A 20689-nucleotide genomic window follows, 5' to 3' on the forward strand; every position below is an offset into this window, starting at 1 on the left:
GTGCTTTAAACTCGAGACAAGACGATCTCTCGGCAGGTCTGATGGCACTTGAACTTGTTACCTTGAAATCTATGAGGGTACTTATAAAATGTAAAGCAATAACAAAACAAAGTAGAATAGCCGATGAATCTGGACCAAATTTGGACCTGCAGCTTCAGCTTCACTGACACATCTCATTCCTTGTTTTAATTCGGACTTTCAGTTTCATATAAATTGGTTGGATTTGGAAGTAGTCAACCTTTTAAAACAGATTGGATTAGGCAACATTTAAAAATAACCCTATTGCAAATTGAGGATTTAAAACATTTATGTATTCAAGGTTCAATTAATCTAATTTGTTGTATTTCGTAGTCTTTTTTTCTTCATTTCATATTTTTAGCCATTGCCACCCACCACCACTAGAGGGGTGTAGTGTAGAAGCAAATTAAGGAGTGGCGAGAAGTGAATATGTAACAGACGAGCCGCTCCAAGTTCCGCTCAAAAACATCTGTGGGTTTTGACAGAAAAGCAATCCAATACCAATAGTGACGTGGAAGTTGACGTTGAAGACCGGTCTATTTTAACATAAAATTTGCTATTTAAAATGATGGGAATGAAACGTGATAAAAAAGATGAAGAAGACGGTATGTTGTTTTATTTTATTTTGTTCACTGAATGGTTAATGTTAAACTTTCAAGAACATGATTGATCAGTATGTTCAGTATGGTGAAAATGTGTGTGGTTGTGGTAAAATTTGTTATAAATTATTTGACATAATTTAACTTCTCTTATTTTAGTCTAGTCTAGTCTAACCAGTCTTATTTTTACAGCGAGTGGAGGCAATCCATTTCACAATGTAGAGAAAACTGCCGTTCTTCAAGAAGCTAGAATCTTTAATGAAACACCAGTAAAGGCACGAAGATGTACTCATGTTTTGACCAAGATCCTTTATCTTATTAATCAGGTAAGAATATCAATCTTTATTGTGTGGATGAAGCTTTTTTAAAAATTAATCGATATTTATAGGGTGAAGTCCTTGGAACAACTGAAGCTACTGAGGCCTTCTTTGCCATGACCAAGCTTTTCCAATGCAAAGATGTTGTTTTGCGTCGGATGGTGTATCTTGGCATCAAGGAGCTGGCAACTATTGCTGCAGATGTTATTATTGTCACTTCTAGTTTGACCAAAGATATGACAGGAAAAGAAGATACTTATCGTGCACCAGCGATTCGTGCTTTAACAGCCATTACTGATGTAAGTCACGAAGAAGAAATCTCACTGTTATATAATAAATTGAATAATTTCTGTCTAGAACACATCATTGCAAGCCATTGAACGATACATGAAACAAGCAATTGTTGATAAATCTCCTGCTGTGAGCAGTGCAGCGCTAGTGAGCAGTCTGCACCTGTTCAAAACAGCACCTGATGTCGTTAAGCGCTGGGTGAATGAAGCACAAGAAGCACTGAATTCTGACAAGTAATATTTTGCTATTATTCCAGATTTGTTAAGTTACTCAATAATTCTTTATGCTTTTTCAGTGTTATGGTTCAGTACCATGGATTGGGTCTACTCTATCAAATCCGTAAGACCGATCGCTTAGGTGTTACGAAACTAGTGGCTAAGCTTACAAAAATGCCGCTCAAGTCACCTTATGCAGCTTGCCATTTGGTAACTTTTGTTTTGTCTCTTTGTGTATTTTATGTATTTATTATTCCAAGAGTATAATGCAATATCTTGTGGCCTTGATGACAGATCCGTATGGTTTGTAAACTTATTGAAGAAGAAGAAAGTGCTGGTGGAGAGGTGACATCGCTAATGGATTACCTTGAATCGTGTCTTCGCCACAAGTCTGAAATGGTGATCTACGAGGCCGCTCACGCGATTGTAAACCTTCGTCGAACTGGACCTCGCGAATTGGCTCCTGCTATCGCCGTGTTGCAGCTTTTCTGCTCCTCACCTAAGCCTGCCTTACGCTTTGCTGCCGTTCGGACCCTATCAAATGTAGGTATAGATTTATTTGTGCCTGAAAAAGCCATTCTAATAATATTTTGTAGGTGGCAATGACGCACCCCGCTGCTGTGACTGCTTGCAATTTGGATTTGGAGAATCTTATTACGGATTCAAATCGTTCAATTGCCACTCTCGCCATCACAACTTTGTTGAAGACTGGAGGAGAAGCCTCGGTTGATCGGCTCATGAAACAGATTGCCTCTTTTGTCTCAGAAATCTCGGATGAATTTAAGGTTTGTCTCGATTTATTTTAAAAATGTTTCATATCTCCTATTCTATAATTTAAAAAATTTGAATAGGTGGTGGTCGTTGAAGCTATTCGATCGCTGGGATTGAAATATCCGCGCAAGCACAGTACACTGATGAGCTTCCTGTCAGGAATGCTTCGTGATGAGGGTGGACTTGAGTACAAAGCTTCAATTGCTGACACTATCATTGCTATCGTAGAAGACAATCCGGATGCCAAGGAGGCTGGATTGACCCATTTGTGCGAATTCATCGAAGATTGCGAGCACACAAGTCTAGCCGTACGCATTCTACACTTACTTGGTCGAGAAGGTCCACGCACTAAACAGCCTTCGAAATATATTCGATTCATCTACAATCGCGTCATCCTGGAAAATGCTGCTGTTCGAGCAGCTGCTGTGTCAGCTCTGTCACATTTTGGTGCGACTTGCGAAGATCTGTTGCCTAACATTTTAGTACTACTTCAACGAAGCCAAATGGACACCGATGATGAAGTGCGCGATCGAGCTACTTACTTCTATTCTGTCCTTTCCCGTAAACAAGCGGCTCTTAACAGCCAGTATATTTTGGAAGGACTTCAGGTATTATCTATTGATTTATTTATTTTTTCTTTGTGAAAATTGAAAGTTTAATCGTTATTTGTTTTTAGGCCTCTCTTGTAACACTTGAAAAAGCTTTGTTGAACTATGTTCATCAACCAACTGATGCACCATTTGACCTCAAATCGGTCCCGCTTGCGCCGGTTGTCGAAGAACGACTTGTAGCTCCTACTGGACAAATGGATGGCGCAGGTTCGCGTGCGGCTCCGGCTAGTGTCACGGCTCCGACGGCTACCCGTCTTCCAGCAACTGCCACTCGTCAAGATGTTTACATTGAGAAGCTTAGCGCCATTCCCCAATTTGCTTCTTTCGGTCCATTGTTTAAGAGCTCTGCTCCTGCTGAATTGACTGAGTCTGAAACCGAGTATGTGGTGCGCTGCGTGAAGCATACTTATGCTCAACATATGGTTTTGCAGGTAGATTTTCAGTTACAACGATGCTTTTTAGTTTGAATAAGTAGCTTACAAAATCTTCTTTATCCTGAATAGTTTGACTGCACAAACACTCTGAGTGATCAGCTGCTGGAAAACGTGAATGTCGCTGTTGAGGCACCGGAAGGATTTGATATTCTCTTATCCATTCCGTGTCAAAAATTGGAGTACAGTGTCTTGGGAACTTGCTACGTTGCTTTATCTCTTCCAGAATCAGTGCTCTCCAGTACAGGTATTTGTCATTTCATAGACTGAAAGAAATATGAATGCAAAACATTCAATTATTAAATATGCCTGCAGGAACTTGTAGTGCCACGCTAAAATTTACCGTCAAGGATTGTGACCCGACTACGGGTCTACCTGATTCAGATGACGGCTATGAGGATGACTATGTGGTAAGCAATTGAATCTCATAAAAATTATGTCGGCTCCTCCACTGATCCTCTGACTTCTTTAGCTTGAAGATGTTGAGATAGGAGTATCCGACCATATTCAACGATCGGCTAAAGCCTCATTTGGCACTGCATGGGAGGAGATGGGTTCTATGAACGAGTTGCAAGAAACCTTTTCGTTACCTGCTATTCGTACCCTGGATGAAGCAGTTCGTAACATCATATCTTTCCTTGGCTTGCAGCCTTGTGAATGGTCGGACAAAGTACCAGAAGGGAAAAGTGCCCATTCCCTCCTACTTTCAGGTAGACAATAATTGCATTTTTAGTTTGACATAAATATTATATAATTTTATTTAATGTCGCTGTCGCAGGAGTTTTTCGGGGTGGATACGAAGTATTGGTGAGATCCAAATTGGCCCTTTCACCTGAAGGAGGGGTTACCATGCAGTTGTCTGTTCGTTCTGGCGACGCAGAAGTTTCTGAGTTGGTCGCTTCCGCTGTTGGTTAATTAATACTTCCCCTTTTTGGGCATTTATACGTTATCCGTTTGTTCCACTATTATGTACGGAATAAATTGGTCAATAAAATACAATTTAGCATAAAACGAACTTCACTTAATACTATTTATTTACAAAAAAAAAAAAAAGATTTGGTTTCATCATTTCTATTGCGAGTCGACTGACTCGATGTTGACTCGATGAAACGGTAGGGCGACCGTAGAACTCCAAATACAGAAGGACTCCACCGACAATAGAACCCCAATATTTTAAATAATTTTTAAAAATTTCTTTGTATGCGACAGTAGAACTCCAAAGATATAAGAACACCTTTTTTAAATATTATTAAAATTACCCTACAATGGAACTCCAGTGCCCGACACCGACAGTACCTATCCGCCTTATTTTTGAAAAAAAACCCGCAATTGCGATCCGTGCCGGCCATCTCGTGGCAGTCATCGAAAATTGATGTCTGATTTGGACCTCTTAAAAGAATGGCGAACACGTTGCGACTTGCAAGTGTGTGTCTGTCTGTGTCAGATTGTCAGTTGTCGCGTAACATACGATACGCTAACTAACATCAACAATTTGTGCCGTAATACCAATGAATACATAGGTAAACTCGAGTGATTTCGTCTGTAACTTGTAGGTGATGTTCTATTCCGTGTATATATTGAATAACCTTAATGTTTTTCATCAACTTACAGGAGGAAACGTGAAAGTCGTAGGGCCTACAGGCTACAGCCTACCATCAACAATTTTGTTCAAAATCACTGTATTCTGCTGAATATGCCATCGAAATTATACAGGTAACAATCAACCCTAGCTTTATATTGCTGAAACATATATTCTTCTCATTTTTTATTAGGATTCATCACAATTATCTGCTGTTTGTATTGGACTTGCTCGATCACCAACCCTGGCATGTACCAAGCTCTCATCTTCTAGAGTACCTTGGGTAACTAATCATCACTGATCAGTGGTTTCATGTGTAAGTTCACTTGTCTTTATTGCAGTCTAATATGTATTTAAAGTATTGATCTGCGCTTACACCTATCAAATGTTTAAGAGGCAATTCCGTTGTAATACTGACAACTATTTAATGAGAACAACAACAACAACAACTATTGACCGGAAGACGTCCATCCAGGAGTCCATCCGATTTTGGCAATTGGAGCGACGGACTGGCAAAGACCCACCCCGAGATGATCGTTGTCTTGAGCACTCCGCCCAACACCAACTTTATCCCTGCCATTGGGCGTCTTATTCCTCACGTCGGAGCGGCTCCGTTCCTCACGCCGTCTGCCCCCACGTCATCTTCTCTCTGCAGCCCATCGCTGCAGTTAACCGCAACAAGTTACTTTCTGCTGTTCTCCGCCTGATCCTCAATGCCACTGAGACCACCGAGATCCGTATCGCCGCCGTCTCCACATGTTCCACGTAAGTCCCAATCCAATCGAATCATAATAACATTAGTACATTGTTTTACTATCAACTACGCCGATTCCAAGCAATCCTTGCATGAAGCCTATTTGAACGTCGCTCGTGATGCTGTAAGAGCTCTGTTTTTACACCCGTTTCTCATTGTGTTCGCATTTAACGGATAAATGCATCAAAACCTGACTGGTATCTTTAAGTATTTAAGTCCTTTAAGTCCTTTAAGTCATCCTGTTCTCACCACTCGAAATGGCTCTCCATCTCTGGTTTCCGATTTTGACTTTCGATTAGCAGAAGAGCTACTACGAAATGTAAATGGAACAAGAAGAAATATGCGGACATTTTTTTTTTTCGCGGCTATGCGTCGCGAAGAAAGGAATTGTAGTATTTGCTTCTAAATCGGATATTTTTAAAGCTAACCAGGCCTCACCAAGCATTTAGTTGTTGAGAAGTAGTTTTGATAGAGTGTTGGATTAAGTTCAAAAATAATTCACGTTTGTTGTCTTTTTCTGGTCCCTCCTCCGTTTTCCCTCAATTAAGACCCAAATTTAAGTAACTTGATCCATCCTGTGATTCACGGTGCTTATAGCTTTGAATGCAATCAGTAGTTTCCCAGAAAAAGGAATGGGGGAAGGGTGTTTCATGTTGGAATTTACCCCTCTCACAAAAAAAAAAGGTTCAGAGTGGCTCGGTTATATGTTATTCTGCGATATCGAAAACTAACAGATAAACTTTCTTAAATTGTATTTTCATATTAGGTATCTGATTTAGGTAGTCAAGGAATATTCAATTATAAAATGTGTAAAAGAACTAAGTTGAAAGGAATTGTGTTTTAGTGTAAATGAGATCAAATTGATAAAAAGCACTAGCTTAAAAAATTAGGTACTTACAGACGCCGATGGGTTAGTGGATAAGGCATCGGCGTCGGCGTTTATCAGGATCTGGTCGCCAGGGTGGCTGATACTGGTTGGAACTCACGGTGACGGCTTCAGGGGGGGTTGGCGGTTAAAAGCGGGATCGAACTGCTACTTGGCAACCTTCGGCATAAGAAACTCGATCCGTTGCATGCAGATTGTTCCTCAGACCCAATTCGATAACGTTTTGTTAGAATTTTCAATATTTCCTTTCGTTTTGAATAAAGACGGCAAAAATGGGATGCGTCGTCACCTAAGAATCATGTCAGTGGTTCAAAACTTTGCACATGCAAAACTTTTTTCCAACACAGATTTCCATTTTGCTGTTTAAATCGATTACTTTTCCGCTTAGGATATGAAAAACATTATGTTGTAATTGTTTCAGAAAGTAGAAACTCATTTTGACGCGAGAAAAGATAGCTACTGAAAGCTACACCAAGCTACACAGTACACACGACACAAGCCCTTCCAATTAATTAATCAATCGCGCTCATTATGGATTTTAAGTTTTTAACTTAATCAGCGCATTATTAAAATGCGTAAAATAATTTCGATTTTCAAATCAAGGCTTGGGGGAAAGTTGTATAATTGAGATAAAATTGAAAGAAAGAAAGACTAGCTTAAAAAAATTAGTAGTAGTAGTATAGACGCCGATGGGTTAGTGGATAAGGCATCGGCGTCGGCGTTCTTTGATTTGGTCGCCAGGGTGGCTGTTACTGGTTGGAACTCACGGTGCGAAGGCTTCAGGGGGGGTTGAAAGTTAAAAGTGGGTTGGAGCTGCTACTTGGCAACCTTCGGCATAAGAAACCCGATCCGTTGTATGCAGATTGTTCCATACTTAGACCAAATCCGACAACGTTTTGTTAAAATTTTCAATGTTTCCTTTTGTTTTGAATAAAAGGCGACAAATGCGGGATACGTCGTCATATAACAATCAAAGTCAGCGGTTCAAAACTTAAAATATGAAAAAAAAAATTTTTAACTCAGATTTCTATTTTGCAATTTATTTTAGATTTCTTTCCTGTTTAAGATTCGAAAAAAACGTTGTTGTAATTGTTTCGTATCGTAGATCCTCATTATGGTGCGAGGGAATATAGTTGCTGAAGCTACCCAATAGCCCTAATCGCGCAATAGCACAATTCCAATTAATTAATCAAGTTCGTCGTAATTTCAAGTTTAATTTATTTAGCGCATTTTAAGAATTCGTTGAATAATTTCGATTTTTTAAATGAAGGCTTAAGTAAAATAATATGATTGAGATAAAGTTTTTAAAATACTAGCTTCAAAAATAAGATAACTTTGGGCGCCGATAGCCTAATGGTTAAGGCGTCGGCGCCTACGTTGTCGGATCTGGTCGCCAGGGTGGCAGATACTGGTTCGGAACTCACGGTCACGGCTTTGGGAGAGGTCGGCTGCTGCTGTTAGTTTAGGATAGGGTATTAGGTTAAGGTATAGGTTAGGGGTTATAGGTCCTCATCAAAGCCTGAACCGTTGCATGCAGACTATTCCTCAACAGACCCATCCGATAACGTTTTGTTAATATTTTCAATAATTTCTTTTGTTTTGAATAAAAGATGCGAGATACGTCTTCACCTTACAATCATGTCAGTGGTTCAAAACTTTGCACATGCAAAATATTTTTTCCAACGCAGATTTCTATTTTGCCGTATTTTTCTATTAAAATTTGATTTCTTTTCTGTTTAGGAGTTGAAACAAACATAGTTTTGATTGTTTGCTGACCTAGAAACTCATTTTGACGTGACAAAAGATAGCTGCTGAATAGAAGCTACATCAAGATTCAAGCTACAGGCAAGCCCTTCCAATTGATCAATCACGTTTGGATTTTAAGTTTAATTTATTTAGCACATTTTTAAATTTCGTTAAATAATTTTTATTTTTTAAATTAAGACGATTAAGACTTAAAGAAAATAGTATAAAATTTGAGATAAAATTGATTGAAATATTTATTTGATCAAGATTCCAATTTTTCATGTTGTTACGGCTTACTTTATTCATCAGACTTGGTCAAATATTTGTTTTTATTTGTTTGTCTCGCAATCAGTGTTGGTTCCACGTCGGGCACCCTTTCTACAAGCAGCACGATGACAAGCAGCACTTCGAGAAGTCTTTTACAAAGTTGAAAACTACTTCGGCGCAAGTAATACCAACAACCACGTTGGTAAGCTGAGTAAAAATCAGGAAAGACGACTCGATAATATCCAGGCGTTCAATCATGACTATAATCATCAAGGGCTCAAGGCGTTGATGGCAGTAATTGAGCTAAACCAAGAAGAAGATAACCAGCCATCACATTCAAAATTTCATGATAACTTAAGTTTGATTTCAAATCATAGACCAGGTGGGGAATCAATACTTGAGAGACTACACAAAAAAGAAATAAAAGATGGATGATGCCAAATGCTTGGGTTGGCCGCCCATATTCAAGTAATCGTCAATCTGATGCCCTTTGAACCAATATACGTAAGTGAAGAAGAAGCAGCAACAGCTGCCCTATCTTTAAAAGTGATCTCCAGTTTAATACAGCTGCCGAAATTGTCAGACACGGATTACGAACTTAATTCGCCCGTTTAGTGTCACTAATTTGCCATTATTTTTTTGAACGCTTGCAAAGCATTGGACTCCAACATCCCCACAATTAACCGACACAATTAACCGAAATTCGGACGCTATATTCTTGCCGGAAGGGACAACAGATATTCTACCGGGTAAAATTCCATTGGAACTATTTATGGCTTAAATGTATTCCCTATTTTTATTAAAATGCCAAAATTTTTCCATTCCAGGTTCGCCATCTCTCATATCGGTCTATTACAGCGGTAATCAACACTCAAGTACAACGGCGTATACAAGATTGTTCCTCGTCCGACGGTACGTAATCGATCTGGCTTATCTCATGTTTATTCTATCTTAAATGCTACATTAAGTTTTTTTTTGTATTTTAAGACCAGTCCTTCAAAAACTGAGTTTTGAAACGTGTCAAACAGATGGCGTGTTGATTGTGTCAGTTATGGGCTTATCGCTCATGGCGGTTTGCTGTCAAAACCTAAGCTATCTTTTCTTCGAAAATTACCAAGGAATTCATGGGTAAATTCGAGTGATTTCGTCTGTAGCTTGTCGGTGATGTGTTCTATTCCGTGTACATGTTGGATAACTTTATTGTTTTTCATCAACTTATAGAGGAGGAAACGTGAAAGTCGTGCAGCCTACCGTCAACTATTTTGTTCAAACTCATTGTATTCTACTGAATGTGCCATGGAAATTATACAGGTAACTAACAACACTAGCTTTATTACATGCTGAAACATGGATTCTTCTCATGTTTTATTAGGATTTACCTTAATAAATGGCTGTATATTTTGGATTTGCTAGATCACCAACCCCAGCATGGACCAATCTCTCATTCCATCCTCTAGAGAACCTTGGATAACTGATTGGTGGGCAGTCTAATATATTTTAAAAGTATTGATCTGTACTTACGTCTATCTAATGTTTAAGAGACAATTTCGAGTGTGTACTGATAAATGTTTTATTATTCTTTTAGATCATGGATATCAAGAACATTGATGGCACCAATTATAAACAAGGTGACTTATTTTTTTGTAATTTACAGGTTCCAAATTACAGGTTTCTAAATTGAAATTACAGACTTTATGAGAACTCGTATGTCATTTCAAGAAAAAGGACAGGATTATGCAGTCAATACGATTCATTGTTTGCTAACCGTTGGCTGCCACCATTGAATCTCCATTTTTACTTCCTTAAACGGGCCCTCTTGATTTGAGGTATTGTTTTCTGTTGCTTCAATTTTTTTAAATTATTGTCATCCAAAATAAATGTTCTTTCTGCTTACAGGGTAATCCTTCGCTACTTATCGTGGACTTCATCCATTGCTGAACACCGACGAGAGCATGCAGTCATTCAAGACTGATGAATTGTGTAGTTAGCAAAATTACAAGTGCATATGTGGGCTCCCTTCTTTTCTGTGGCCCTGTTTCCCTAACTAACCACTAACCAACGCCCGCCGGTGGTCACTCACCCGCTGTGAAACCAGGAGGAGGGGAGGGCTCTGGTCGAACGGGGACTTGGAAGGCGCATGATCCGATGAAAACTTTTGGAGGGTCATGAGTCTAACCCGGAAGCCTAGTATAACTACATCTCCCCAGTAAAACTGGCCTCGTACTTCTCTCTTCTTCTCGGTCCAGATACTATCTCTGGGGGCCGTAGACAAAACCTACAATTGCATGTGCGAGTTAAAACAAAGCAACCCACTACCCAATGAAACAAAAAGCCATGGTTTATTTCTTGCGGAAATCTGCATCATTCAAGATACAAATTTTTCTAATTCAACAACTCGCGTAGCATTTTGCATCTAGTCTATTAGTGCAAATCGCGATTCCATGTGTTTGGTAGTTAAGAAAATAGTTGTTTAAAAAACAAACAATGGGGTGTTCTGAGTAGCCAAAAAAACTCACCATTGTTTGTTTTGTAAACAACATCTTCTCAACTACCAAACACAAGGATCGCTATTTGCACCAGTAGACTAGATGCAAATTCGACAGAAGTTTTGAGTTTGAAAAATTTATAACTTGACTGACGCAGATTTCCGCAAAACTAAAACATCGCTTTTTGTCTCGTTGCCGCAGCGGTGGTGGCGGGTTGCGTTTAAACTCGTACAGAAGAAAAATGTCTTGAATCGGACGCTCTGTTTATTGAATTATTAATTTTTGTACATGACAGAAAAATAATAAAAGCTGATTTAATTTATAATTTTTTATTGATTACAGACATAGGGTTTAACACTGGTTTATGTGGTTTAGGGTATAAATTTGAGGGTTGGTAGGTGTATGATTGTGGGGTCTGAAGAATTGGAACTTGAAAGGTATAGGTTTGGTGGGTTTGGAGATTAATTGGTAGGGATATGTTTGTAGGGTTATAAATTAACTGTGTTTTATCCAAACTCGAAATATCCCCCCTCAAACATCTCCACTTTCCTTAATCCTTTCCCAACCCCGAAAACATGTTTATTATTTGTTTGACATAAGCATCCCATATTTGTTTTTGTTGCTTCTTAACTTATAAACGGTAAACTGCATAGTCACGATGACAATTTAACATAATAATGATGCAACTTCGGTAACACGACACCAGCATCAAGGAACGGCCAATTGAATTTGATGCAGAAAGATCTTTCTAAGGCATAGGCTGCGCGCAACAACGTACCACAGCGGACAGCAACTACGCGAACATACACGATAAACCTATAACCGAAATGAAATGAATTAATGTTCAACATCAATGGAAATGCTGTCAATGAAAAGACAAATTAATGACACTCTATGTGGTTTTAGTTAAATCAATTATTCTGAAAACAATATCTGATACTGATAGCTATTGTTGAAACAAAAACCAAGTGTGTGATTTAAACTACAAAAATGAAGATGGAGAAGCTAAGACTTTAACTGGATGTTAATCCTGCTTTAAAAAAATCAATTACTATCAAGCAGTGAATTCTCATGCGAAGATAACAAAAATGACACAAGTATAGTTAAACTACGAAATCTCTCAGTGTCAGTTAGCAAGCTTTTTGAATCAGCCAGACAATTAGAAAGTTGATTGAAATCATTACTTTGGTTGTTCATGTTTCTTCATAACACACAGCAGTACAGGTAGCAAGTGGAAGAGGAAGAAGATCCTTTACCAGCTGGCTGAATCAAATCCATGTGTACTTTGGGCAGCCACGACGAAGCTCAGACCTCACCAGACCGTTTATCAAAAAAAAAAAAAAAAAAAAAAAAAAAAACTCAATTACTATCAGGGACACAGCGTCTCAAATGACGAAAACAAAAATACAGAAGTTAAAGTTAACTATACAATCCTTCGGAATAAATTTTGCAAAGGAACCTACAGCTAGCAAGCTTTTCCAAGGAAAACAACTTAAGTTCTACAACAGAGGCAAGTTAAGACATAGTCACCAACTAACTAAGTCTAACAGTTAAAAAGTTGCACATATTTACCTGATTTGTTCTGAAGTGTTTCTTACAAAACATATAGACGGTACAGGAAAAAGAGACGACATCTTGGCAAAATGTTCAGATGCTCAGGCTCTGCTCAGAAGTTAATGAATCATATTGACTGCATAATCCTGTCCTTTTTCTTGAAATGACATACAAGTTCTCATAAAGTCTGTCATTTCAATTTAGAAACCTGTAATTTGGAACCTGTAAATTACAAAAAAATAAGTCACCTTGTTTATAATTGGTGCCATCAATGTTCTTGATATCCATGATCTAAAAGAATAATAAAACATTTATCAGTACACACTCGAAATTGTCTCTTAAACATTAGATAGACGTAAGTGCAGATCAATACTTTTAAAATATATTAGACTGCCCACCAATCAGTTACCTAAGGTTCTCTAGAGGATGGAATGAGAGATTGGTCCATGCTGGGGTTGGTGATCTAGCAAATCCAAAAGAAACAGCCAAATAATTAAGGTAAAAATCCTAATAAAACATGAGAAGAATCTATGTTTCAGCATGTAATAAAGCTAGTGTTGGTTGTTACCTGTATCATTTCTATGGCACATTCAGTAGAATACAATGAGTTTGAACAAAATAGTTGACGGTAGGCTGCATGACTTTCATGTTTCCTCCTGTAAGTTGATGAAAAACATTAAGGTTATTCAACATATACACGGAATAGAACATCACCGACAAGTTACAGACGAAATCACTCGAGTTTACCTATGCATTCATTGGTATTACGGCACAAATTGTTGATGTTAGTTAGCGTATCGTCTGTTACGCGACAACTGACACTCTAAGACACACACTCGCAAGTCGCAACGTGGTCGCCATTTTTTTTTAGAAGGTCCAATTGGATTTTGCATCAGCAATTTGAACTAGTTCAAACAAATTTGCTTATTATATTTACACTAGGCTCTGGGGGTAAACTTTCGTCAACCACTCAGCAATCCGCCATGACATGACATCACTTCATGGCCTAGACGCCTAGATACCAGTTTCTACACGCGTAGTTCAAAAAATGATCAGCGCCATCTAATGGTGATGAATTGGTTAAATTTGACCGACCCACCATCTACTGGCGAAAAAGTAAACAGTCACCTATTGCTGAAATTTCGAACTAACCCTTCCGCATCCGTATGTGCAAAGTTCCTCCCGTACCCGTATACCAAAAAACCTTTACTTTATTTTTACAGAATCCCTAAGGGAAACAAAGAAATTTAAATTAATACAAAGAAATTAATTAATTTCATTATTATTTCATTATTTAAAATATCGGGGTTATATTGTCGGTGGAGTTCTTCTCTCTTTGGAGTTCTACTGTCAGCAACCCGATGAAACGTATACGGCACGCAAGTGAGCCCAATTGTTGTATTTTTAAATCCTTGAAATTTACAATGCAACAATATACGTCAAACTTGACCCAATGTCAATTTGTACCCCATTTTCCTCGACCGCAACCGTGTTACTTTCAACGTTCACGAAGAATGTACTTGCTTCAGTCAGCTGAACCTTTCCTCTTTCTAAATCGTCACTCGTAGGAATTTTTCTAGGGCCAAGAATAGGGTCTTGGAAGCGCCAAAGGCTAACGCGTTTGGGATCTAAAATACAGAGTAAGTTGTAAAATTGTATTGATTATTTTTATTTCTATTTATTACTGCCAAAATACCTTTAATTTGTTTATGATGTTTAACCAAACGACTGACTAATTTTGCCGGAGTATCACCCTGCATTACTGTCAGTTTTACTTCAAACAAACCAGAAAGAGGTTGAGGATTGACGAAGTTGATGGAAACTCCAGGTTGGTGACGGAAAGTAATATGAGGGGTGCCAGGAACGCAGTCTTCTTTAATCTTCTCATCAGCCGTTGAATCATCAGAATAAAGGACGTTCAAACCCTCTAACTGCTCATACCCAGTCCCGCATTCAAATGAATAAAATATACAATCATATGCACACATATTTCGTTTCCTATGTTAACTTACGTCTAACGTTGCGGTGAGATACTCTATGTTCTTCGTAATTACTTCTACTTCGTCGAAATCCATGGTTAGATTGAGGGCACGAATGCCGTGCTTGGCAACTTTTTCTTTCGCCACTTGAACAAAAGGCATTACTTTCTTTAGAGATTTTTTCAATTCTGGTTTCGAGCTTAGTTCAGTTGACAGCCATTTGTTGTCAGGCATAACTCCGTCTTTCTGAAATCAAAACGAAAATAGTGAAATGAGAAACACACACGCAAGTTATAATTCCAGCTTTTTTTTACGTTAAATCTTTCTTGAAGCAGGGTCAGAATAATTGATTGCCAAGTAGGGTAGCTTTTGGCTATCCAGATAGTTCCGTGGGTGGGTTTTCCAGTTGGTACATTGACGGCTTTTTTAGCGCCTTTCGACGTAAGTGATGCCAAGTATGCTTTCAGTCGCAAGCGGAATTCGTGAGCAGCCTGGTCTAAATAAGCGCCCGCGCTGATGAGAACGCTGTCGTATTCAGGAACTGTCGGCCACCGAGATTTCAATATGCTTTCTTTATGACCAAGCAGTTCCCAAATATGTTCCGCGACGTGCGGACAAATCGGGGAGAGAATAACAGCTTGAGTTTCGATATACTTCAAAATTAGTTTTTTATGAACGTTGCCCATGCTTATTTCTCTATAGGTGTCACGGATGGCTTGGTATTCAAAGAACCCAGTTCGGAGAGCCTCTGAATAAATTAAAAAGAAAAGTTAGATTTTTTAGAATTATAACTTCGGCTCCATTTAACTAAGTACCTTTAAAGAGCATGCGATCGTAATTCTGATTTGTCTCAACGATTTTGAGATTCATTTCATTATCAAAAACTTGATCGTTAAACGTGTAATCCGAATCTCTAAGTTGATCCACTGTTGCAAGGCATTCTTTAACCCAATCAATCAAGGTATACAACCTGTACAAATAAAAAAGGGTCAACTCGTACGTTAATTCTAATTGCAATATAATATAACGCTACCTCAAAATACCAGCGTCTGCCATTGCTTCAACGAAGTTTGCGTCTTCCACAGAATCACCCGAATCAGCCAAGGCTAACCTCATACCGTCAGCGCTAAACTTATCAATAGCGTCAGAAAGAGTCAAGAAGTTGCCTGTTGATTTTGACATTTTTTCAGAATTGAGCAGCAAGTGACCATTGGCTCGAATGGCTTGAGGCCACCTGGAATATAAAATTTGTAAAACAACAAACATTTATATTGGTTTACTTATTTTTTCCAGCATATTGTTGATTACCTGTTGGGTTCGTTTGGCCAGATGGCAACATGGTTGTATAGAAAATAGGTCAAATGGTTGGGAACCAAGTCCTTGCCTGATACGCGCAAGTCTACAGGATACCAAAAATTGAATTCTTTCTTCAAAGTACTCAATTTCTCTTGAGGAATCGTAGTCTTGGGTAGGGATGCTTCTTTGAAGAAAATGTAATCCCAGACCTCGGGTGTCATTTGATCGGCTTTGATCCCCAAGGCGTTTTCTCCTGAAATGTAACATCATTACGAAATAAAAAAATGTTTTAACTAAGGTTGGATGTTTATAGATATTTGATAATGTACCTCTTCCATCAAAAGTATTTCCTTGCAACAAATGCGCGACCGTATAGTACGCCATATAAATGGTGGAATCTGAAAGCGATTCTATTAGCCATTTTTCATCCCAAGGCAACTTCGAGCCAAGACCATAAGTTCGCGAGCACGCATGCTCTTTAAGCCAATCTAGGGTGGCAGTAAAGTTTTTACGAACTTCGTCGTGATAGGTTTCAGTTTTCGCCAAAGCTTCTGTAGTGCGTTCCCTCCAAACTCCCTTTCCGTAATCGAGATACCATTGGTCACAGAGAGCAACCACGCACTCGTCACCTGATCTATATGTCCAATATTTTGCATTAATATAACACGACAGAATAAATATGTGAAAGAACATTACACACCTTGAAATGATCGTTTTCTCTGGTTCCATGTAAACAACTGCTTGCGCTGCTTCAATCATTTCCTTCTGAATCACTTTTTTGACATCTTGCACTTTCTTGCCCTGATGAGGTCCAACAAGGAGAACGCCATCGTAGAACCCTAAAACTCAAAATTAGATCTATTTCTAACTTTCGTTAATGAAAATTATTATACCTTTCAAATAAACAAGTTCTTTAGCCTCTTGGAGTTTATCTCTGTCATTTTGACTCTGGATTTTGAAGCGATCGCATGCATAAACTGCACTCAGATTCCCCAGTTCAGGAACTTCTACAATTGGAACAGGCTCAAATGGTAAAACCATTTCATCCTTGATTCCGTATTTTTCTCTGTAAATAATTTTAAAAATCCGAAAAATGTTTAGAAAAATGTGGAAGACTGACGAACAGGAAACTTGTAAATACCTTAAGGGAGCTTTGTTTTTCAGATCCCGCAGAGCCGCATAATCATCTGGAGAATCAGAAGGAACACTGGTTACAATACCAGTTCCTTTATCTTCTTTGATTGTCAACATAGGCAAAGTGTAAATCGGAGAGAAACTAGCCAAGGGAGACTGTAATGCCGCACCCAGTATTTGCTATAAAAAAGGGGTAAGATATAACAAAATGTAATGGTGAAAACAACAATATAACGTTAGACTTACTTCGCCCTTGATTGTGGCTAAAACCACAACTGTTCCCACGTCAGCTGTCATTTTCTGGAACGACATGTTCAAAGCTGCTCGGTAGGTGCAAACAAAAATCTCATTGGATTTTGTTTCAAAGACAATATAATCCATGTCAGGTCGCAACCAGCAATTGGTTTGACCATACATTGTTTCCGGTCGAAGAGTAGCAGCTACCAAATAAATGGATTTCTTATTAAAAGGCCTGAAAATGAAAATACCAATTAGATGCATATAAAATAGAAAGAAGGAATTGGCAATCATTGTTAGCAACTTACTGCAAGACACTGGGTAATGGATCCAACACTTTCATTTTGATTAGTGTGTATTCCATAGGACCAACACCTTCTCCCGATGCCCGGTCGTGATCCATGCATGGTTGGTCGTCCTTGGGTGAAAAAATGGTGTACCTTTCACCAAACTGGATGTGACCACGATCTTTTAAACGCAAAAACTGCCAACGAACAAAGCTATCGTAAAAAGGATTTACGTCTGTCGTAATAAACGACCGTCGCCAATCAACCTAAGAAAAATACCGATTTAATCAACAATTTAAACACTGGAATTGAAGGAACTCACGTGCAAGCCTAACTTCATCAAATCTCTTTTAGCTAACGGAGGGAAAAATTTAAGCCAGTATTCTGCATTAGCGAAGGGCTTGATTTCCTCATCATTTAAGCCAAGACTTTGCATAATTTGCCATTGGTATTTGGCTGTGCCTGATTTAGCAACAGCCTTGCTTTTTTTGCCTATGACAAAAATAAATAATTTAGTCATTATTAACTACTAATTTACACAAATTTATAATAAGGAAGATACCCTTGGATTTATCCTTAGGAATTGAATTATCCTGAACTTCCTCTACTACTTCTTCCACATGTTCCGGAAACTTTGGTGGGAATCCAAACTGTTCCATCTCTCGTTTCAGTTTATCTGCACATGCCTGAAAAAATTTCATTAAACAACTTGATTTGTGATTTCAATAGATTTTAAGTTTACCTTAATTGGCATTCCTGTGCAATGAAATCCAAATGGATACAAACATTTTTTCCCCTTCAATCGCTGATAGCCCACAGCTAGATCACACTTCATTAGTGTAAAAGTATGTCCTAAATGCAACAGCCCGTTCATGTAAGGATATGGAAAGTTAACAAAGAATTTTTCAGCAGTTTCATCTTCAGGTGCATCTTCTTCAAATATCTTGTCATTTTCCCATTTTTCTTGAATCACTCTCTCAAGATCCAGAAGAAAATCAACCTTGAATCGCCCCTTTCTCTCAGTCATATCTAATATAAATCAAATAAATACAATATTATAGACACTGAAAATCAGAAATAACCTGAGGTATTTTACTGATTGAAAAAGAAGAAAATCCAAGAAGTTATCAAGCGATGACTTTTACGTCCGGCAAGCAGACGACAGAATATTCAATTGGGAAACGCAAGTCTTGCCTTGCCTCAGCAATTCACGATTATCTGATTGACCGATTACACGTGTGCAACACGCTCTAGCGGCTATATAAAAAGGCCAGGAATCTCGTTTTATTTATGTGCACATTACATGCATGTTATTTTTTCTTTAATTAATTACATATTTATAACATACATGAATGGGGATTCGGCGAAAAAAGAAATTCGAAATCGCAAATTAAAATCCCTTCCTCAACGTTCAGCGATTTAATTATAATAAAGACGGAAAAGGGGCGAAAGCCTAAAGTAGCGCAAATGCGCAACCAGCAACGTCTGATAGCATCTCAATTGGTTTGAAAATGGTTCCAATTTCCAAATGATCTTTGCACGAAAAGCTTTATCTGTACAAATTGAATGGCAAGCTTTTTATTTTTATTTCAAATCGCGCATTTCGAAGAGAACGAAACTTTCATATTTCCAAATCTTTCCCCGATAGGTATCTCACAAACAATAATTAAATTAATTCCTATCTTTGCAGCATTAGAATCGAATCGCCTTGCGATTTTGCATAAAGTAGAGCTGTTCCACAATTTTTTGAGTCACTTTCTGGGTTCCTTTTTAAAACACCGGCTTCCTAATAAAAAAAAAAGTTTTTTCTTTAGGCCTATCACTTAAGTGCTTGAAAATTTTTTCCGGGTTCCGTTTCCCGCGTCCCACTGTTTAGTAACCACTTACTTTAAAAGTATTAGTGGAAGAGAATAAAGGGGGAGGTTTTTGTATTCTTTCGAAGCCTCAGAAACGCGATCATTCATTGCGCTTAAATTTTCAACGGTTTTAGATCTATTTTATAGGTGGAAATGAGCACAAAACAAGCCGTTATTACATTGCTTAAACAAGCTGATGCAGTTTGCTTTGATGTTGATTCTACTGTGTGTATTGGAGAAGGAATTGATGACTTAGCACTCTGTTGTGGAAAAGGACAACAAGTGAAGGAAATGTAAACACAACTAAATTGCTTATCTTTTCAATTTTGAGTTTGTAGCTATTTTCTATACATATTTTATGATAGGACAAGCAAAGCTATGTCCGGAAACGTGGATTTTAGAGAAGCCCTTAAACTAAGACTTGTATATTAATTCATGTTAATTAAAATTTTATTACATAATACTTTAAATGATTATATTGTCTTATTAGAACCTGATTCAACCTCACTATGATCAAGTAGTGCAAATTGCCAAAGAACAACATCTCAAGATAACCCCTCATTTAGAGTAAAAGCAGTTTTTACTTAATATTTCCATGAATTTTATTTGATCAGTAATTTTATTTTTAGAACTTTAATAAAGACCCTTCATGTTCTAAACAAAAAACCATATTTAATATCTGGTGGATTTGAATCTTTGATACAACCAGTTGCAGATCACCTTGGAATTCCCAAAGAAAACATTTATGCTAATAAGCTTAAATTTTATCATGATGGAACCTATGCTGGATTTGATGAAGATCAACCAACTTCCAGATCAGGAGGAAAAAGCAAAGTGATTCAAACAATTAGGGAAAAATTTGGCCATTCAATTATTGTGATGATAGGTGATGGGATAACGGACTTGGAAGCATGCCCACCTGCTGATGCATTCATTGGTATAATCTAAAAAGAATGTTTTGTTATTCTATACCTACAAGTCCTTATTTTGGTAATAGGATATGGAGGCAATGTCGCGCGAGAGGTTGTTAAAGCTAATGCTGCATGGTTTGTTACAGATTTTCAAGATTTGATAAATGTTCTTACAGATTAACATTGTCTACGAAAATTGTCGTCTTCTTTGAACTATTTGTTATTGATCTAATAATGCAGTTACTGATTGCACTGGATGATAACCTAGTAATATACATCGATTACAAATTTCCGTTACCGCTATTTATTCATCTTCGAGTCGTTCGTTCTTTTTCAGGGGCCATCAATGTAAAACAAAAAAATATGTTTTAAGTAAATTGCCATTAGAAATACTAAACTAGACAAACTTCTTTTTACAACTATTAACTGACTGTTAGGCCTACAAAAAAATTAAAAAAATAGGC

The 20689-nt window shown here is 37.9% G+C and overlaps 3 protein-coding genes and 4 long non-coding RNA genes across 10 annotated transcripts; 4 read left to right on the forward strand and 3 right to left on the reverse strand.

Annotated features, from left to right (window-relative positions):
- Positions 1 to 118: 118 nt before the first annotated feature.
- Positions 119 to 4268, forward strand: LOC124207539 (coatomer subunit gamma-2-like). The gene is made up of 13 exons (XM_046605055.1): positions 119 to 623; positions 810 to 943; positions 1006 to 1233; positions 1292 to 1458; positions 1521 to 1650; positions 1735 to 1983; positions 2037 to 2225; positions 2292 to 2819; positions 2888 to 3253; positions 3326 to 3500; positions 3569 to 3663; positions 3726 to 3963; positions 4032 to 4268. Exons 1-13 carry the CDS (start codon positions 584 to 586, stop codon positions 4166 to 4168), a joined length of 2676 nt encoding a protein of 891 aa, XP_046461011.1. The 5' UTR covers positions 119 to 583; the 3' UTR covers positions 4169 to 4268.
- A 370-nt stretch (positions 4269 to 4638) lies between these two features.
- LOC124206970 lies at positions 4639 to 14138 on the forward strand. 2 transcript variants are annotated; one of them, XR_006879702.1, is made up of 5 exons: positions 4639 to 4773; positions 4865 to 4966; positions 5026 to 5148; positions 5227 to 5597; positions 8571 to 8770. It is a non-coding gene; the product is annotated as an uncharacterized LOC124206970 (long non-coding RNA). The 2 variants fall into 2 exon arrangements; XR_006879701.1 differs by lacking the exon at positions 8571 to 8770 and adding an exon at positions 13468 to 14138 and having other exon boundaries at positions 4640 to 4773.
- On the forward strand, positions 9924 to 10588 carry LOC124206971. Of its 2 annotated transcripts, none has more exons than XR_006879704.1 (4): positions 9924 to 9963; positions 10071 to 10113; positions 10175 to 10311; positions 10382 to 10588. It is a non-coding gene; the product is annotated as an uncharacterized LOC124206971 (long non-coding RNA). The 2 variants fall into 2 exon arrangements; XR_006879703.1 differs by having other exon boundaries at positions 9942 to 9988.
- Positions 11285 to 12292, reverse strand: LOC124206973. Its single transcript, XR_006879706.1, has 2 exons — positions 12228 to 12292; positions 11285 to 11787 (listed from the first exon to the last, which is right to left on the reverse strand). It is a non-coding gene; the product is annotated as an uncharacterized LOC124206973 (long non-coding RNA).
- Positions 12550 to 13153, reverse strand: LOC124206972. The gene is made up of 4 exons (XR_006879705.1): positions 13094 to 13153; positions 12899 to 12988; positions 12774 to 12816; positions 12550 to 12712 (listed from the first exon to the last, which is right to left on the reverse strand). It is a non-coding gene; the product is annotated as an uncharacterized LOC124206972 (long non-coding RNA).
- Positions 13910 to 18689, reverse strand: LOC124206969 (leucine--tRNA ligase, cytoplasmic-like). 2 transcript variants are annotated; one of them, XM_046604199.1, is made up of 17 exons: positions 18555 to 18689; positions 18201 to 18487; positions 18021 to 18144; positions 17781 to 17950; positions 17480 to 17724; positions 17181 to 17406; positions 16942 to 17114; positions 16694 to 16866; positions 16501 to 16639; positions 16130 to 16434; positions 15813 to 16053; positions 15538 to 15738; positions 15320 to 15474; positions 14819 to 15252; positions 14538 to 14750; positions 14222 to 14456; positions 13910 to 14153 (listed from the first exon to the last, which is right to left on the reverse strand). In XM_046604199.1, the coding sequence occupies exons 2-17, from the start codon at positions 18483 to 18485 to the stop codon at positions 13945 to 13947; spliced, it is 3528 nt and encodes a 1175-aa protein (XP_046460155.1). In that variant the 5' UTR covers positions 18486 to 18487; positions 18555 to 18689; the 3' UTR covers positions 13910 to 13944. The 2 variants fall into 2 exon arrangements, with proteins under 2 accessions (XP_046460155.1, XP_046460156.1); XM_046604200.1 differs by having other exon boundaries at positions 18541 to 18662.
- Positions 18690 to 19346: 657 nt separating this feature from the next.
- LOC124207679 (phosphoserine phosphatase-like) lies at positions 19347 to 20513 on the forward strand. Its single transcript, XM_046605248.1, has 5 exons — positions 19347 to 19607; positions 19680 to 19737; positions 19805 to 19881; positions 19944 to 20251; positions 20312 to 20513. The coding sequence occupies exons 1-5, from the start codon at positions 19468 to 19470 to the stop codon at positions 20404 to 20406; spliced, it is 678 nt and encodes a 225-aa protein (XP_046461204.1). The 5' UTR covers positions 19347 to 19467; the 3' UTR covers positions 20407 to 20513.
- The last annotated feature ends 176 nt before the right edge of the window (positions 20514 to 20689 follow it).

This window comes from Daphnia pulex, chromosome 11 (genome assembly GCF_021134715.1).
Source record: "Daphnia pulex isolate KAP4 chromosome 11, ASM2113471v1".
Lineage (NCBI taxonomy): Eukaryota > Metazoa > Arthropoda > Branchiopoda > Diplostraca > Daphniidae > Daphnia > Daphnia pulex.

What these genes read in the sequence shown, in the direction of transcription:
- LOC124207539 (XM_046605055.1), top strand. Translation starts at nt 584, where the DNA reads ATGATGGGAATGAAACGTGATAAAAAAGATGAAGAAGACG. An exon ending in CTTTAACAGCCATTACTGAT is followed by an intron (nt 1,234 to 1,291) that starts GTAAGTCACGAA and finishes ATTTCTGTCTAG; the next exon opens with AACACATCATTGCAAGCCAT. An exon ending in ATATTTTGGAAGGACTTCAG is followed by an intron (nt 2,820 to 2,887) that starts GTATTATCTATT and finishes ATTTGTTTTTAG; the next exon opens with GCCTCTCTTGTAACACTTGA.
- LOC124206969 (XM_046604199.1), bottom strand. Translation starts at nt 18,485, where the DNA reads ATGACTGAGAGAAAGGGGCGATTCAAGGTTGATTTTCTTCTGGATCTT. An exon ending in TCCTAAGGATAAATCCAAGG is followed by an intron (nt 17,951 to 18,020) that starts GTATCTTCCTTA and finishes TTTTTGTCATAG; the next exon opens with GCAAAAAAAGCAAGGCTGTT. An exon ending in AAAAACAAAGCTCCCTTAAG is followed by an intron (nt 16,867 to 16,941) that starts GTATTTACAAGT and finishes AATTATTTACAG; the next exon opens with AGAAAAATACGGAATCAAGG.
- LOC124207679 (XM_046605248.1), top strand. Translation starts at nt 19,468, where the DNA reads ATGAGCACAAAACAAGCCGTTATTACATTGCTTAAACAAGCTGATGCA. An exon ending in AAGATAACCCCTCATTTAGA is followed by an intron (nt 19,882 to 19,943) that starts GTAAAAGCAGTT and finishes TTTTATTTTTAG; the next exon opens with AACTTTAATAAAGACCCTTC. An exon ending in ACCTGCTGATGCATTCATTG is followed by an intron (nt 20,252 to 20,311) that starts GTATAATCTAAA and finishes TTTTGGTAATAG; the next exon opens with GATATGGAGGCAATGTCGCG.